Here is a 19122-nt window from a genome sequence, read left to right as displayed (position 1 = left end):
CGGAGGAGCCTGGTAGGCTGCAGACCATGGGGTCTCGAAGAGTCAGACACGACTGAGTGACTTCACTATCACTTTTCACTTTCCTGCATTAGAGAAGGAAATGGCAACCCACTCCAGTGTTCTTGCCTGGAGAATCCCAGGGACGGGGGAGCCCGGTGGGCCGCCGTCTATGGGGTCGCACAGAGTCGGACACGACTGAAGTGACTTAGCAGCAGCAGCATATTATTTATACCTTAAAATCTAACAGTTTTCTTTAAATCTTATACTCTCCCAAGAAATCTTTATAACTGTTGATCTTTAAGCTCTCTAAGCTCTGACATTATAAATTTAAGGGGGACTTTTAGCTTAGAAGCATTAAGAGATTAACTATCTGGAGAGCTGAACTACACACTTCATATAAACATGATTTTCCTGAATATGGAGAGCCATTTATAGCTTTCTTTAAAAAACTCCATCAGTACCTTTAGACCCAAGAAAGAACGCATGCATGAAGAACGGGGTCTGAAGGAACACAAACAGTGTTGTCAACAGATGAGCTTCATCAATAATCAATATATTTCTATGAGTTTTTAGTGTTACCATCATTTTTAATGTTTAGCTGTTATTATTACACATACAAAATGGGACATGACTTACTCCAAGAGGCATTTTATAAAGGGAAAGGTAGGCATGTTTAGTTTGCTTTGAAAAAAGACTAATCTAAGGAGCTCATTCTACTAAAGCTGTGAATATAAATACTGTCTATGACAAAGGGTATCCCTTTAAACATAAAAATGATCATGTAACTGATATCATTTTCTTCAGGTACTCAGAAAGAGATGCTTTAACAGCTATCCTGACATCCTCTAAAGTTTCTTAAACTTGTATTAATAATAAATTGGTAAATCAGTAAGGTCTGCAGAACTAGGGTTTCCATAATAAACCTGACCACTGTAATTCAAGGCCAGTGATTTTTCACTTTGTGAATGTCTTTCTTCCTCTCCCTCAGGACAGTGCTAAGATGAGCACACTGAATCAGAGAAGCTCAGAGAATACTATGTCCAAAATCAGGCCGAGTTTCTGGGACGGGACTCATCAATCTCTTTTCATATCTCCAATATCAGTTCTATCTCCCCACGCCCTTTGCTTTTGAGGTGCAGAACTGACACTTCAGAAGCTTCAGTTCTGCGCCTTGACCAGAGGCCTAAAGGGCAAGTCAAATACCTCATGAAAAGCCACAGGCCATGGATCGCCAAGGGAGGCACAAAGACACAGGGCAGTGAGGAGTGTCGTAAGGGACATTTTGATCATTTCATGCATTTGTGGACATCCAGCTTTATGGCATGCGAAACACAACTGAGGGCAAAAACATACGTCATTAACGACGCAAAACAGACCCCAAAACAGAAGGAAAAAGAACAAGAAAACACAAGTCTGCAAGCCATACATAAGCAATGCAAATTTCAGATTATCAAGTCAGTAGACTGATAAATAACAGTACTAGGTTACAACCATGGTGGAATAACTATTAAATATGAAGCAGCATAGTGGAATGTAGCAGATAGTCAATACACATTAACCAAAGGGATAAGACATTTTTAAGAAGCTGCCACAGTAGAAGTTTGCTTAGCTTTACAAAGTGCATATGCCCTTCACGTTATTGAACTGTGCTTTTACCTTCTCTTTCCTATCTGAATGGGGTTAGCAGCATAGCTTTGTTAAAACAGTGCATGGTACTGACTGTTAGTCAAGAGCAGAGCTAGTATGTTTCTGATTGGAAAATTTTATGGAGATGACAATTTATGTAATTAAGAAATAGAAAGGATCAGATATTAAGTAAGCTACAAAAAAGCACAAATGTCTCTTATGTGAATGTTTGTTGATCACAGTAGGATCAATAGAAATTTTGATTATTACTATAAGTCTAAACTCTACATTGCATCATGGTAACAGCTCAGTAGCTCTGCCGTTTCCAGGTAAACAGCAGTAACGGGTGGATATGTGACAGGAGGCACCTCATCAAATGCAAGCACACAGGCATACACACATAAATACACACAGACAGGGCAAACTGAAGTTGCTTTATTATTATTAAGAAATAGCTATGTAAGTAAATCTAGTCTCATGCTTGGGTAGGGAAATTTGCTGGTCTTCCTTTTGTATCTCAACTTACAAGGAAATTCTTAAAGTGCCCAGGGATATACAAAAAACTGACTATGACTTTGTTCTTCCTCCTTCATGTTCTTCTTGGCTTCAGCTGGCATATTAAAATAGCTTAGGACACCTAAACCCATCAATTCCTGTACCTTTTTGGGCAGAGCCTTCTGCTTCGTCTACAGAAAGTCTACTAAACTCTATCCTCTGTCCAATGAACCAACCCAAAAGGAAGCAGAGGGGACCCCTGCATCGCTCCACGCGTCTTTTAACTCCAGATAAGTTGTTCAAGAGCCACGCAAATCAGAGGTTAAAGGAAAGTGCTGAATTTCTTGCAAAGGACTAGTTTGTGCAAAGCCCATCTCTGGCAGGAAGTAACCAAAGAACAGACACCCCACAGGAGTCAAACCAGAGTCAAACCAGCAAAGAGACTGGCCCATGAAGAAGGAAGGAGTTTCTGGAAGGAAAAGTGGAGAAGCTCCTTAGAATGGGGTTTCCTCACTCCAGTAGCCTCAGCTGGTTTAAAGCAATGGGCCAGCTCCCTTGGCTGAATTTTGCCAGGAGGTGGGGCTACCCCTCCCAAGTCCTAAAGGGAACATGACAAATAAGATGCTTCCAAGATAAAAAGTACACAGGTGACCTGGTCCATTTTCCTGGATTGTATCTGGAGACCTTCAGCTCCTTAATTGTAAAATATCTTATTCAAGGTATGGCTCAGAAATAATGCTATCACTGTGTAGAGTTAAAAAAAAAAAAAAAGAATCACTAGAATCATTGAATATTTATGAGAAGTCAGCCCAATTAAAAAAATTCTTTAGTGATACCTAGAACCATTACATCAGAACCTTTGGCAGCAGGTCTTGATTTTCAGTGTTTTTTAAGTTCCCTGGGGGTAACAAGTGAACTGTGTTAAACGTCTATCCTCTGATGGTAATCAAATGCTCAGAAAAGATAAACTGAGTATGAGTGTGTAAAGATACCCAAACAAGTGGCATATGCCTAATGATCACTTTAACCTACAGTCACAAAAATAGTAAAATGTATCAGTACTTCTGCTTCACATGTAAAACCACCATACAGCCATTCTCTAAATGCCTTGGTAAAGTGGATAAGAATCCCAAGAATTTCAGTTGGTTGCTACATTAATATAGCAAGATTTCACTAACATTTTCTAAGACTGAGGGTATCTAGGAGGCAATATAGCATAGTGATTAATGGCACATATTCAAAGCCTAGATTTGAATATCTAAAATTTTTTCAACATTGGTTTTTATTTATGAACAAATCAACATAAAATAAGTCCAGATGGCAGTGCGAGGAGCTGTGCTGCTGACCTGCTTACAAAGGAAACATGTGGACAGTGGAGTGGGTGCAGTCAGACTTCAGCCTGGAGACCCCTTCCTCCCATCCACCTTAGGGTCTTCCTGACCTAAAGTCACTGGGCAAGCAAATTAACCTCCCTTTCTTTGGGATTCTTTATATAGTTGGGTTATGGTAAAGATCAAAAGAGGATGTGTGGGAAATACTACTTATTGGCATGCCCTAGGAACGCAACCATCAGTAGTTACCATTATTAACCACTGTTTTGGAATTAAGGGATGGAGGCTGGATGGAATGAAAACACGGGAGATTCCTGAAAGTAAAATCTTAAAGAGGAAAAAAAAAAGTCCTTGAGAGAGACTCTGCTTGAGCTTGATAACATGCTATAGGATCAAAGACTAGAAGTTTTCCATGACTAAGATCAAACCAGCAAATAAATATTTACAAATGAGGCTTTCTCGTGTAGAAAAATCCCACAGAGCTGCCTTTACCAGGCATGAAAACATGCTCCAAATCTTACCAATGAAACAATAATATCATTAACCATCTTCAATTCAGCTTCACAGAGCTTCAGGCTATAGCACCACCTCTTCCTTTAACCCTAAGGCCTTGGCAATTTTTACCCTGATAGTTTTTCCTATATTAAGGTAACTACCCTCAGAACACTCAACACGTCTGCTAACTTGAACAGAACAGTAAGAGAAATACTAAGGGTCTCGCTTTCAAACAATAGAAGAATTTTTATCCATATGGAGTTTCAGTAATGATCATTCATGAAATTAAACAGAAAACATGTTGGCTGTTTCATAGCTGTCCAATTCTAAATTCATTTCATATTTCTTATTCCTCCTGCATCACAGAAGACCCTATTCTGAAAAACTGTCATCACTGCCATTTAATTAAGCAAGTTAAAGCTAGACACACAAATGAAGGCTGCCTTCTTATTTACATTTTCAGCGCTTAATGATCCTTTTATAGTTTCAGCAGTACCTTAGGAAAACAACATCATTTTTCATACTTAAGTACACATTTCATTTCCTGATCAACAGGTTCCAGGGTAAGCACTGTTCTGAGTAAATAGTCAATGCAGACCAGAGTAAGAAAGAAGAATGTGTGAATTCTTCCCCTAACATTTTCACAGGTGATTTAAATGATTTATTTTAAGGTGTTTTTATAAATTGTTTCCCTAGCTATATCTAAAGTGACAATAGGAGAAAAGATTTTTTAAGTGAAAGACTTTTTTTTTTATGAGAAATTAAACTACAATCAAGAAAGCTTCCAAGAGCTAAGTGGTAGTTTTAGGCTGAAATGTCCTGCTTTAAAAATAGTTGCAGATTTTTCAAGGGCTAAATTAGCAGGTGGAAAGCATGTGAGAATCTGCAAAATCACTGGGTCTCACTATGTCTACAGAACACCATTATTTTTGTGGCAGTCTCCTTTATAGTTCATTCTTCTTGTTGATGAAAAATTATTTCTTAAGCAGTTTCCATGGTGAAAAACCAAACGGCTGTAAGCTATTTTGCCAATTTCAGGAAATATACAATGAAGGCAAATTAAGAAAAATGCTTATTCCTATCAGGCGTATCTGAAGTAAACAATGATTTCAAATAATTCTACTACTATCCTTTCTTAAATTACACAAGCATCATTCATTTAATAATCTACCATCTGTAATGACTGATCCATAAACTTGAGAAATGGAATACTTCCTGCCACATCAGTAAACAAGGATGTCTCAGTGACTGGCAACTGCAGCCACCATGGATGATGACCTGGTGAACCCCGGGGTGTTCTCTCGAATACCTGCCATTTGGCAGCCATCAAACTGCAGTCACTCCTAACAGTGAGCCCTAAGGAAACTCAGGATGTGGAAACACAGGATACTGGCTCCAGATAGGTAAGGCACTTATCACACGAATGAATTCAGTGAGCCCAGACTCTAGCACCTTCCCATATCTAGAAAAGCACTAAATTCCTTAACTTGACATATCTGGTTTCTTTAAATTAACAGTAATCTTTTGATGTTCCCAACTACCTGCCCTTTGTTGCAAAACTCCTCTATATCTTAGCCTCTCCCCTCACCTCCTCAGAACAATTTCCCAGAGATATCTGAGACTTTGTGTCCCAGGCTACAGTCCTCATTTTGCCCCAAATAATACTTAACTCCCAACTCTCACATTGTGCAATTTTTTTTCAACAAGCTTATATTTATAAGTTGTTCTTAGGCTTTTCATATAAATAGATCTACTCCATACTTGTCTTATGCCAGATTATATAAATATGGATTGGGGTAGGAGGCATATTTTTACAAGTTAACAGTGGGCCTTATTGGCGAAAACATACCCTCAGAAGGAACAATGGCAGATTAAATCATTAAAAGCATTTAAAAAATATGCTTGATATATATCAAGCAATGACAAACGGGAAGGAGAAAATGTGGACAGGGTTTAGCAGAACATGAAGAAAGACAAGGGAAATTAGAAGAATCAAAATCCTGCACTTACAAGGTGGCCACCATTAAGAGGATGTTATTGCTGGTGGGAGTCCCTACTTCATGGGGGTGGCTCGATTCGCCATGGCAAAAAGGCATGACAGCTCTCACCTAGGTCTTAGCAGAATGCTATCTTTAGATCTCATTTTAATGAGATTATACCATTATTCACTTATGGCAGTGCTTCTCAAAGTTTAATACCCTTATGAATCACATGGGATATCTTATTACAAGGCAGATTCTTATTCAGAGGTCTGGGTTGAGGTTCAAGGATCTGCATTTCTAATAAGCTCCCAGGCATCTGCCAAGTGGATCACACTTGAGGTTGTAGAGCCTCACAACTCCTTTCAATATGGTTTTACACCACAGCTTGTTGGACAGAACAGTAACTATCAGGGCAATGATTCTCAACTTGACTTCTACAGTAGACTCAGCCAGTAAAAGTGAAAAAAGTGCAAGTGTTAGTCACTCAGTCGTTTCCAACTCTTTGCAACCCCATGGACTGCAGCCTGCCAGGCTCCTCTGTCCATGGGATTCTCCATGCAAGAACAGTGGAGTGGGTTGCCATTCCCTTCCCAGGGATCAACCAGGGGCTTCACAAAATTTGTACACCCAGGTCCCTTCAAGATCAAAACACTCAGAATTCCTAAGGTGACCCTAGGCGCCTTATTTTCACTAATACTTCCCAGGTGATTCAAATATGTAGGCTTTGAGGAAAACCACCAACATAAAAGTAGGGCCTCCAATGTTATGTAACTGTAAGTAGCCCATACATAAGAGAATTCATTTTGGGAGGGTAAAGAGAAGTCAAAATTTAATCAAGTAACTACTGAAAATAGCCAGCCTTGTTCAGGAACCTGTGCAACCTTGCGGAAGCCTGTCTTTTGTTCTGATCTTCAGTTTTCGTTTGTAGTGAACTGAGGCACAGTATTCCCTTCATAAAAAGATCTATTTTAAAGATAAAAGGCAAGATCAATGCTGTGTCTGCAGAGTGCTCACCCCGGGAGTGGTCTGGATGAAGGGAGGGGCAGCCCCTTGGAGGATTACCACCAACTTCCTTGAGGCAAACGTTAAGGGTCCCTGTAAGTAGCTCTTCCATGACCAGACTATGAAACACGTTCTATAGGATGTAGAGACTGAAAGCTCAGTCATGCCAACCAGTCTTGCTTCCCGGGTCTATCACTTCCTAGGTGTGTAGCTTGGAAAGTTAGTGGATCTCTCTCTGTGCCAGCTGCCTTATCTGTAAAACACGGATAATCAATAGCTCCTGCTTCACAGTACTGTTGTGCAGTTAATATGATTTAATACAGGGAAAATTCTTAGAATGGTGCCTTGCAGAGAGTAAGCACTGATGCTGCTAAGTCACTTCAGTCGTGTCCGACTCTGTGCAACCCCATAGACGGCAGCCCACCAGGCTCCCCCGTTCCTGGGATTCTCTAGGCAAGAACACTGGAGTGGGTTGCCATTTCCTTCTCCAATGCATGAAAGTGAAAAGTGAAAGTGAAGTCGCTCAGTCGTGTCCGACTCTTTGTGACCCAGTGGGCTGCAGCCTACCAGGCTCCTCCGCCCATGGGATTTTCCAGGCGAGAGTACTGGAGTTGGGTGCCATCGCCTTCTCTGAGAGTAAGCACTAAATATGTGTTAAAAGCAGCCATGTAACACTTTGAGTATAAGCACTTGTTTCTTTTTTACATTATTTATTTATTTATTTCTGGCTGTGCTGGGTCTTCACTGCTGTGTGGGCTTTCTCTAGTTATGACAAGCGGGGGTTACTCCATAGTTGCAGTGCATGGGGTTTCCCTTGCAGTGGCTTCTTCTCTTGTTGCAGAGCATGGGCTCTAGGGCTCAGGTTCAGTAGTTGTGGCATGTGGGCTCAGCAGTTGCAGCTCTCAGGCTCTAGAGCAAAGGCTCAACAGTTGTGGGCTTAACTGCTCTGTAGCACACGAGATCTTCCTACACCTGGGATCAAACCCGTGTCTCCTGCATTAGCAGGCGGATTCTTTACCACTGAGCCACCAGGGAGGCCCCCTGTAGTTATCTCTTGTCACTACAAGCGATGTTATGCTTTCAAGCCTTCTCAGAATGATCAGTTCTGAGAGGGAATGGCCACAGCAAGCAGTGAACCCAGATACTCTTAGCTAATACCTGATCAAGTACACTGAGTTGCAGCCAAGCCTGGTGGATAAAAGATCCACTGTTCTCAGCAGGAGAATAGTTTCCAGGGGGTTTCCATTACTGGCTTTTGATCAGGGCTGCTGGATTAAGTGAGGCCCTGGCACTGGCACCTGCCTGCTCGTGGTGCTCCTGGATGACAGCCTCTCTTGGCAGACTGGCGTGTAGATGTCCTCCCCCAGGGACCGGCCAGCTGCAAGAGCTGGATTCTTACTCCCCTGAACTTGGTGTCCATGCCAGGTCCAGGCTAGCAAGGAGGAGCTATTCTGCACACTGCCATTTATCAAAAGCACTTTGAAGTGGTGATGATTATGGTCCTTACAAAGCAGTCTCCATCCCCCTGCTGATGCTGGACAATCTGCCCCTCTGTCCAGTCACCAGAGAGGAGCTGGGCATTGAAGCTAGGCCTGGGGGAACCTGCAGTCTCAGCTGTTAAGGTCTATGTGGGCAGGGAGGTGGTAGGACCTTCTGGTGGGTCTGTACGAGAGGCACAGCCTAAAAACATCCTCTGGAACCCTAGTACTTAGTGAAGTTTCTCAGTTGTGTCTGACTCTGCAATCCCATGGACTGTAGTCTACCAGGCTTCTCTGTCCATGGGATTTTCCAGGCAAGAGTACTGGAGTGGGTTGCCATTTCCTTCTCCAAGGGATCTTCCTGACCCAGGGATCGAACCCAGGTCTCCTGCATTGCAGGCAGACGCTTTACCCTCTGAGCCACCTGTCAAATACCAGATGAAAAGTTTCCTTTTACGATCCTTACCAAGTCCTTCCTTCAGAGGAATACAGTCCCAAGCCCCCATCCTGAACTAGAAATCAGAGCTAGCACTGGAAGTAAGGCATTTTTCTTTGAAGGTCTGACCCCTGCTTTGGGACCTTCAAGCTGATGTTCTGCTGGAAAGTCTTCCAACTGGGGGATCTCAGTGGGCTGCAGGTAGGACAAGAAGGTGAGGGGAGTCAGCTTGCTACTGTAGTCTCAAGAAGCTAGCCCCATCTATGACCCATCCCTTTAGGGTCCTGGCCGGATCACCATTATTTAGTGGAAGACTGGATGTCATCAATCTGCTGTTCCAGAAAAGCAGGAGCTAACCTTGACCCAGCGTTTACTACATGGCCGCCTGCACTGAAAGCTTTATACATGGGTTCTATTTTTCTTGGCTAACTGGCACAACCACACAATGCGAGATAGCGAGACAGGTGCTGTTAGCGTTGCTTTTACACACAGAACAAACACAAACCCAGGGAGGTATCCAAGGCAACCCTGCTGGGAGGCAGGAGAGCCAGGATTTATATCCAAACACAGTGAGTCTCTGGAGCCCACACTCTCACCACCACGCTCAATGCCTTTACCTGTATATTGCTCTTGGGTTGAGTTTTTTTTTTTAATTGTTTTTTCTTTACAGGTTCTTATAGAGACCACTGTGTGTGTGTGTGTGTGTGTGTGTGTGTGTGTGTGTGTGTGTGTGAGACCACTGTGTTTTGATGTTTCATTCAATCTAGAAAGGCCTGCTAAGTCTCTACTCTGGCTTCCAGATCTTGGGTTGAGTTTTTTTTTTTAATTGTTTTTTCTTTACAGGTTCTTATAGAGATCACTGTGTGTGTGTGTGTGTGTGTGTGTGTGTGTGTGTGTGTGTGTGACCACTGTGTTTTGATGTTTCATTCAATCTAGAAAGGCCTGCTAAGTCTCTACTCTGGCTTCCAGATCCCCACTGAGAACACCCTTGACTTGGGTGGCCCATAGCAGTGTGAGTCTGCTGTTCAGGAATTGTTGGGCTGGCCAAAACGTTAATTTCGTCAGTGAATCCGTTGTTCAATAAAGTTCTTGCTGAAAATGAAAACTGTGTCCTTTATTTTTACGTAAACCCCAATGAACTATTTGGCCACGATGAGATACATAACAAATCTTTTCAGATTCTCATTCAAAAACCCTGTGAGGATGAAAAAGGCACCTGCCTTCTCAAAGGGAGCTTGGGAACCCCTGGTGGCCTGCCCAGTCCTGAGGGTCCTACAACAGCCTGTCTTCCTTCCCTACCTCCCTCCTCGGCAAGGGATGGGCTGGGCAGTGAGTGACACACTGCATCTCCTGTCTTGTCCTTCATACAGCAAAGAACCAACAAGCATCCTACATGCCAATCCTGTTTCTTGCTCTGATCAAACACTACATTTGTCATTTTAAAAGCAAACCAGTGTGGTATATCTAAAATAGGTACACTCCTAGCATCAGAGAATAGAATGGTGATTGCTGGGGGGCCAGGGGGAAGGGGAGATGGAGAGTTACTGTTCAATGTGTATAAAGTTTCAGCTATGCAAGACGAGCAAGTTCTAGAGTTCTGCTGTACAACATTGCACTATGTTTAATGTTACTGAGTTGTACACTTCAAAGTGTGTTAAGATCTCATGTTAAAGGTTCTTACCACAGCTATTTTTTTAAAAAACCCAAACCTACAAATGATAAGACCACTCACTGGTATCTCTTAAAATTCAACTGAAAATACTGACAGCTCTTCTATTTATTTAGTTATACAGAGTGAAACATACCAATATGGTAATGAAAAATATTCTTTCCACCTACCTAAATACACATTTGAGAACTGATTTATATTGTAGTGAGGGGTCAGCTGTCTATTTCTTTTGACTGACATATAAAATGATCTACCTGCTCAAAAATAATTTTCTCAATTTTCAGTTAATGCCACACAATACCACAAAAGATCAGGTATCAGTCATAAATCCTACTCATGATAATGTTCATTATGTATGATGGGGGATATATTAATTAGCTTGACTGTGGCAATTATTTCACAATGTATATGTATATTGAAACACTGAACATTTTGCAGATTATACCTCAATGATAAGAAAAAGAGGAAAAAAAGAAAACATGCCCAAAGTGCTAAGCGTCTACCTGGTATAATCAGTAAATGGTAATCATTACAGTTTAAAAAATACCCATGACTGCTGAGAGCTAGGTTTTCTTTTTCTGCATAATTTCAGAGTTCAGAATATCATTGGCTCATTGAGGTCTGCATGTGTACTCTTGTCAAAACACACAAATCCTGAAGATATCCTTTTCAAGAGGTGGAAGGAAATTTATTTTAAGCATATTAAAGTATGGCTTTGGAATGATGCCGTGTCCAAAAGCCAAAGTCATATGCCAGACATTCAGGAAGCCAAGCTTTCTGTTGGACATACTCTTGGGAGTGCTGAAGGTACACATTACTCTAGGCTGCAATACAGATGGAAAAGAGAAGGTTTTCCAACGATTGTTACAAAATGCGTTCATCAGAGTTTAGGAGACAAGGATGCAACTGAATCAATAAGCATCGTCCCTAAATCTCATGCTTGGTTTAAAGATCAAATCCTCCTCAATTAATCTTAGGAAAAATAGTGAGTGTAATACCTAGGTATAGCAGTGTCAGGAGAACCAGTACTGTTATTTCCATGGTTAAAGCCTCAAGTCAAGCAAACCAGAGCATGCAGAGCACTGACAGAGTGGCCCACAGAGCCTGCTTCCCACAGATCAACTCCTTAGTGAAAATTCCCCACAGTAATGATCAGAGAAGGGCTCACCCCTCTGCTGCAGCTCAGCTCCACCCCAGCATTTCTCCCAGGTTGGGGTAAAGCAGCTGTGAGCAGACAGCACAAACAAGCAACGCTTGAGGGTCGAGGGGAGCGAGTACTTACCTCCGCGATCTTCAGCACTGCACTCCCATTCAGGTCAAAGGTTGGAGTGTAGGTTATGCAGAGTAAAACCTTTAACAGCCACGAAGTAGGGGAGGAAGAAAAAGATAAGGGATTAGAATTCTAGAAATAAATTTCCATTTCGCATGCCACTTACGCAGTCTTGTTTTATGACTTTTTTGCTCTTTGCTTTATTTCATATGTTTGTTTCTATTCCACTCACTGCTCTCTAATTAGTGGTCACACATTGCCCAATAAAATAGAGACTAATAAAGTAAAGGCTGAAAACTTCTCCCCAAGGAAACAACCATTCTAAGACTGGCCAGAGATGGCTTTCCTCAACAACTCCAGGAGGTCTGTCTAGTAATAAAGAAAATCAGGCTCAGTGCTAGGTCCTGAACATGAATTACCTAAACTGATTTTTTAGTGTCATTATTATTGCCCTCATTTTACTGGTAAGGAAAGTGAAGCTCAGAACCATTAAATAAGCTGCCCAAAGTCACACAGGTACCAGCTGCAGAGCTGAATCTGAACCCAAGTAATCTGACTCCATGCTCTGCCCGACCATGTAACACTGTCTCTGTATCTTTCTAGACTCAAGTATCACTATATTTTTCTGTTCCTGTCACTTCTCAGATCCACATGGGATTAGACAGTCTTTTATGGGCACTTTCTTCTTTCTTGCTTTACCTCCCTCAGAACACTGCCCGGGGCTTATTTATTAGTCCCAAGTTCCCCTTATTCTCCAAGTTACATAGACAATGAGTTGATGACATTTACAAGATCTTTAAGGACCATTAAAAATTCCACTTTCTACTTGTAGAGCTATTAGGGAATAGATCAATAGAAGCTCAGGGCATTTTAAGAATTGCTTCTAATTTTGTAGATAAGAGGCTAGCCTCTCCCCTGTCCATTTGGCTTCCAATGGTGCACATTATCTCGCTGGTGGTCCCAGACGAGAAACTGCTGGTGTTTGCTCCTCTATCTCCAAACCCTACAGCCATGTCTGGTGTGCAGCTCGGCTCGTCAGTGGCAGCCTCAGAGGACGTTTCTCATCTGGTTCTCCCTAACTCATGAAAGAGCAACAAAGCCTGGCATATTTGCCTAAATCAGGACATACTGCTCATCAGCACATCTAAAAGCACGACTGTCCATGGAACAGAACCTCTCCTAATCTCTCAGTCTTAGTTACTAGCCAGGCCGGCCCTAGGAACAGTCACACCTTCAGAGAAAGCAAATAGATATATAATTAAAGAAGGAAAAAGGGAATTCTTGCCAATTTTAGTCACAAGGTTAGATAACTTCACTGTGGGTCTGCTCCTCCATCTTTTGCTCCTTAAGGCACCTGATAGCCAAGAGTCAACTCCAGATAAAAAGCATCTGAAAGCCACTCTGGCTGAGAAAGAGGCATTGTGGGAAATAATACCCCGTGGCTTCATGGGAAAAGGCTTTCTTTTGTGTGATGATGGGGTCGGGGTCTGGTATGCGAGAAGGGATGAAAGCTGAGGACAGCAATGCCACCAGGTCCTAATTTGGCCTTGGGAGAGGCCATCTCTTCTAGTGTCTCTGTACTTGACGGTGCCTCTGCCTGACACCCTCCTGTCCTCCACTCTTCCCATGCTTGTTCCTCACGTGGGTCATCTGTTGGCTTCTTTGCAGTCTCAGCTCAGATGTCACCCCCTCAGGCATGTGGCCCTCCCTGAACACACTCTCTGAAATGGCCTCTCACACAGCTTCTTGTTTCACTTGCTTCAGAGCAAACACCAGTTTCATAAATTACTGGCTATAATCTTTCCATCAGACTATAACATCCACTGGGCATCCTCAAGGCTTTCCCATATGAGGCTTTCTTACTATGATTTCTTATTGCCTCAAATGGCTTCTCTTTCTTGAGATATTTCTTTTTTCTATGCCATGTTTCATGGCGGGTAAGTAGGGGGTATGAGAGAGTGCCTGGTGGAAGTGGTGGTCTGGGGAGGTAAACTGGCCCATCTGGGCTCTTGGCTTTTTAACTATTTACAATGGAATATTACTTAGACATAAAAAGAATGAAATAATGACATTTGCAACATGGAAGGACCTACAGCCTGTCATATTGAGTGAAGTGAGTCAGAGAAAGATAAATATTATATGATATCACTTACATGTAGAATCTAAAGAAATGGTACAAATGAATCTATCTACGAAACAGAAGCTGAGTCACAGATGTTGAAAATAAACTTGCGGTCACTGAGGGGAGAGAGGGGGAAGGGATATATTGGGAGACTGGGACTGACATATACACACTACTACAGAGTAGATAATTAACAAGGACCAACCAAATAGCACAAGGAACTCTATTCAATATTCTGTAATGACTTATATGGGAACAGAATCTAAAAAATAGTGGATGTGGATGTATAACTGACTCACTGTGCTGTACAACAGACACTAACAACACTATAAATCACTATACTCCAATAAAAATTAATTAAGAAACAAAAATAATGTTACTTATAGGACCAACAATCAGCTTCCTGCCTTCCATTGTTCTGTGCATTCAGACAAGGTGCACAAAGGTAGATCTGGAAAGTTTTCAAAAATCAACCTAGTTTTCTGTGAGCAAGGAGCTGCTTTTTACAACAGTGGCTGGAGGAAGTGGGAGCAGAGTCTATGGTAAGGTCTTCAGGAAGTTCACTGAGTTGGTATATTTGCTAATCAAGCTTATCAGGTGAACAAGGAGACTGGACTCTCTCTGCCACAGGGAAGCCAGCAAGTGTACAGGGAGGCCCTTTGCAACAGTCTGAAGGAAGCTGAGACTCCTGCACCCAGCCAAGGCTGATCCTGTTCAAAAGATCTTTGAAAAAAGGCTTTTCACACCTAATGTCTGGCCACTAAAAACCAAAGACTCACTGAATTCTATGCAAAAACTAAAAACAAGAAAAATAATGAAAGTGAAGCACATTAATGAAGCTGGCTCCTTAAGCTCATGCAGCCTGCTTTGCTGGAAGCAGAGGAGGTTTTAACTCCAGGGCTGATGGTGCCCCTGGCCCCCCATGACATATAAAGACAAGACATGTAAAGAGCTCCAGTGTCTAGCAAGGATGATGCAGCAGACAGAAGTGACTTGTTGAAAATGATACGTGGAGAAACCCAATGCCTGCAAGCACTAATTCACTGGATTCAAACACAGACTGGGTGTAGGAAATTTAGGTCAACAGCAAATTAATTTAAACTGTCTGCCTTCCACTGCATAATGAAAGGGTAAGTAGTTTAGATTCATATTCTGAGCACGTTGGCCTCAAGGCAAACAGGAGCACCTAAATACTGAGGGCAATTCCGTTAAAAATACATCCCTCACAGGGTCATTAAAGCATATTGACTACATTATCACGAACAGCAGCAATTTGAGTGATAGGCGGTGTCTTGCAATCTAGCTTGCTAGTACTGCCTCCATAAAGAAGCCAAGGGGATGCAGAAAGCAGGCGGCGGGGGGAGGAAACCTTCCACAAAAAGGGAAAGATCCTTACAAAGGCTAATAAAAATCCCAATAATTAAAAAACAATAATTGAATGGCTACTATGTACAAGAAACAATTCTTCAAATAAAAACATGCATAGAAACCCCGGAGAAAAAAGACGAGACTGGAAAGGAGAATGAGAAGCTGATTTATTGCAAGCCCTGGGGACCAATGATAAGAATCTGGAAATGTAGCCATATGAGGAACAGAGAGAGAAGTGGATTGATAATGATGACAAGTACAAGATCACAAGTATGAGCCTCTGATCAGGAAAACCCTGGATTAATTCTCTCCCAAGGGCACCTAATCATCAAGATTAAAGTTTTTCCATCAGGCTTATACTGCTTTGTGATTGTAATCATGACAGAGCAGGGGCTGTGATGTCAGGGTTAAAACATAACTGTTTTAGTAAGTGACTGTGGCATGTAATTTAATATTTAATTGCTGTGACTTTGCCTACATCCTCGACCTCTTTATCTTTAAAATTCCCATCCTACTTCATAACAATATGTAGAGGAAAAATTAAATAACTTTTTTTTTAAAGAGTACATTCAATATATGTATCTCCAGGATGTTTTCTCATAGAGATTAATAAACAAGTCTCCATTTGATGGGACTCATGGCAGCCATTTCAATGTAAATTACATACATTTTAAGTAAAAAAAAAAAAAAAAAAAATCAGATCATCCACATTCAAAATCATAAATCTTTCCTACTGTATATCACTGCCCCTATTCCTATGGTCCAAAGCCCTCATCGTCTGATCCAGCTCCACTTCCTCTCTCCTCAATGTTTTCTCTTTCAGGTCCCAAATCAATTCAAGGAATATTAGCCAAGGTTCTAATTGCTGTGGGGTCACAAATACAAAGCAAGCACCATTTTTACCATAAAAAAAAAAAAAAACTTCACAACCTACTGGGCAAATGAATGCTTGTACAACTATACTTCATGGCTGATTTAGTAAGTGCTACTGCAACCATGAGGTATGTAATAGTTTTGAAGGTTAGAAGACATCTCAGCTTTGAAGAACAGAATCACAGATGAGATAATGTGAGCTAATCACTGATGCAGGAGAGAAAAGGGAGGGACAGATGTACCAAGCAAAGGAAACAGTGAGAATAAAGGAATGAGGTGTGAAGACAGAGGCTGGAGATGATGCTAAAAAGGTTAGCAGGAACCTTATTACACATCAACTTAAATGCCCCTTTTAAGTGTTTTGCACATATTATTTTATGGCTGGTCAGGGCAACAAATCACAACTAAAACTAGATGTACTGAGAGAAACTGGAAATCAGGTGATAAAGCAGATGATATGACATAGATGAATTAAAGACAGATCCTAGTCATTCCAATGGCAATGAATTAACTGGAGTGCATTTGATGAAGGAATGCAGGGAATTCACAAAAAGAAAGCAATGGTCACTCATACATGAAATCTGGGTGCCATCCAACCACGGTTCTGCCCGCCGACTCTCTTCTAATTCTAGTCAATCTGGTTGAAATCTCTCATATTCACCTATATTTCATAAAGCTTTATATTAGATACTAATAAAGTAACATGCTTTAGAGAAGATAAACCTTGTTCAAAAATCCATCACATAAAACATTACAGATGTGGTCATCCCAGAATGGGTAGATCTGGAGAAGTTTAGATACACCACTTAAAATCTGCATGCCCTCTGCATCTCCCACTAATACAAGCTCCTTAGCAGTGAGCTCTAACTTTCTGATGCCCACCATGTTTACAGCGCCATGTAGGGCTCTGGGAGGTGTGGTGAGTTCCAGTCTAAGCTCAATCCCTCCTGTGCATTGTCCACAGGAGTAATCAACCTCACAGAGTTTCAGCGGGACTTGTGTGCACATTACTGTAAAATGTGTCGAGAGTATGATAAGACAGCTTGGCAGCACAGAAGGAAATTGTTCTGAGAATCCAAACGTCAGATCCAGGTGGTGTGACTGGCAAAATCCAGATGGTGTGACTGTGCCAGCTTGTGCAACCACATAGGTAATAATACTAGAGCTTCAGATGACCTGGTTAGGGCAATGAGAATTTAGGGAGCCCCCATTCAGGATGTCCAGCTATTTGGCAGGACCTCCAGGCAGGACAGGGAGAAAATCACCTCTACAAACTAGAGGGCATCTCTGATGAGACTTACAGAACATCTGTCACTCTCTGCTCTGAGAAATGATTTTTTTTTTTTTTGCATTCAACATAGTAACTGGTAACATGTACCATTTCTGGCTCCAGAGCTCATTTCTGTTAAAGTTGTATATAAGTCCTCTACAGGACCATTTCCAGGGGATGCAGGAGTAAAGAAATGATTCTTAAAGTTACTGGATAGCAACTGCATGCCACTTCACCTCTACCTTGGGCTGCATTACTTGGGCTGCCATTCTTTTATTGCATAAACACTCACTGAGGTGTGATGCATTAATGGTCAGATACAGTATTAGGTGTTGAGTGCACATGAGTAAATTTTAAAAAGATATCTTGATGATCCCTGAGCTCCATAATGCTAACATCTGGTTTTGAAGACAGTAACAAAATAAGGGATTACAATAAATGGTGAGGAGTTGTTACGACTGGAAAAATACACTGTATTGTGAAGAGTTATCAGGGTCTAACAATATAGTACACTCGTAATGCTATACTCATCTTTAATGGAACTCTAAATTTAATATGTTGTAATCAACAACCTCAGATATGCAGAAGATACCACCCTATGGCAGAAAGAGAAGAGAAACTAAAAAGCCTCTTAATGAAGAAGAAAGAGGATAGTGAAAAAACTGGCTTAAAACTCAACACTCAAAAACTAAGATCATGGCCTCCAGTCCCATTACTTCATGGCAAACAGATGGGAAGCAAATGGAAATAGTGGCAGATTTTATTTTCTTGGGCTCCAAAATCACTGCTGACAGTGACTGCAGCCATGAAATTAAAAGACACTTGCTCCTTGGAAGAAAAGCTATGACAAATCTAGACAATGTATTAAAAAGCAGAGACATCGCTTTGCTGACAAAGGTCAGAATAGTCAAAGCTATAGTTTTCCAGTAGTCATGTATGGTTGTGAGAGCTGGACCATAAAGAAAGCTGAGCACTGAAGAACTGATGCTTTTGAACTGTGGTGTTGGAGAAGACTCTTGAGAGTCCCTTGGACAGCAAGGAGATCCAACCAATCAATCCTAAAGGAAATCAGTCCTGAATATTCATTGGAAGGACTGATGCTGAAGCTCCGGTACTTTGGCCACCTGATGTGAAGAGCTGACTCATTGGAAAGGACTCTGATGCTGGGAAAGATTGGGGGCAAGAGGAGAAGGAAGCAACAGAGGATAAGATGGTTGGTTGGATAGCATCATCGACTCAATGGACATGAGTTTGAACAAACTCCAGGAGATAGTAAAGGACAGGGAAGCCTGGCCATCCTGCAGTCCATGAGGTTGCAAAGAATTGGACATGACTTAGTAACTGAACAACAACAACACATATAATTAAGGAATGAAAAACACCCGGAGGAAGACAAGGAGACCATCAAGAAGTGAGTTTATTTGGGAGAGTCAGCTTACTAAGGCACACCAGGAACAGGGAGGCATGCTGAATGAGCAAGGAATCTTCTTTCCCTCTTTCTCAAGCCATTAATATATACATAAGTGCTTAATTTATACATATATACTTTGAGATGGTAGTTTCACTTTTCCAAATATCAGATGTTATTTGTAAGTCAAACCAAGTAACCTACTATAGCTCAAAAAAGTAACTCAGAATTTGAGTGCAGCCCACAGAGGCCTTATCCTTCCCTTGCTTGGAGAGAACTCTGGAAACCCTTGATGCC

At 41.5% G+C, this 19122-nt stretch overlaps 1 protein-coding gene across 3 annotated transcripts in view; it reads right to left on the bottom strand.

The window, feature by feature from the left end:
• Positions 1 to 19122, bottom strand: part of ARFGEF3 (ARFGEF family member 3) — a 174278-nt gene that overhangs the window by 92717 nt on the left and 62439 nt on the right. For all 3 annotated transcript variants that reach the window (XM_070796259.1, XM_070796260.1, XM_070796261.1), the window contains one exon: positions 11797 to 11865. In XM_070796259.1, coding sequence (XP_070652360.1) covers positions 11797 to 11865 — 69 coding nt within the window. The remainder of the gene's footprint in view (positions 1 to 11796; positions 11866 to 19122) is intronic.

Source organism: Bos indicus, chromosome 9, assembly GCF_029378745.1.
Source record: "Bos indicus isolate NIAB-ARS_2022 breed Sahiwal x Tharparkar chromosome 9, NIAB-ARS_B.indTharparkar_mat_pri_1.0, whole genome shotgun sequence".
In the NCBI taxonomy this organism is placed as follows: domain Eukaryota; kingdom Metazoa; phylum Chordata; class Mammalia; order Artiodactyla; family Bovidae; genus Bos; species Bos indicus.
Note: the sequence above shows the minus strand (reverse complement) of the source record. Positions and strands in the feature narration are given on the sequence as shown.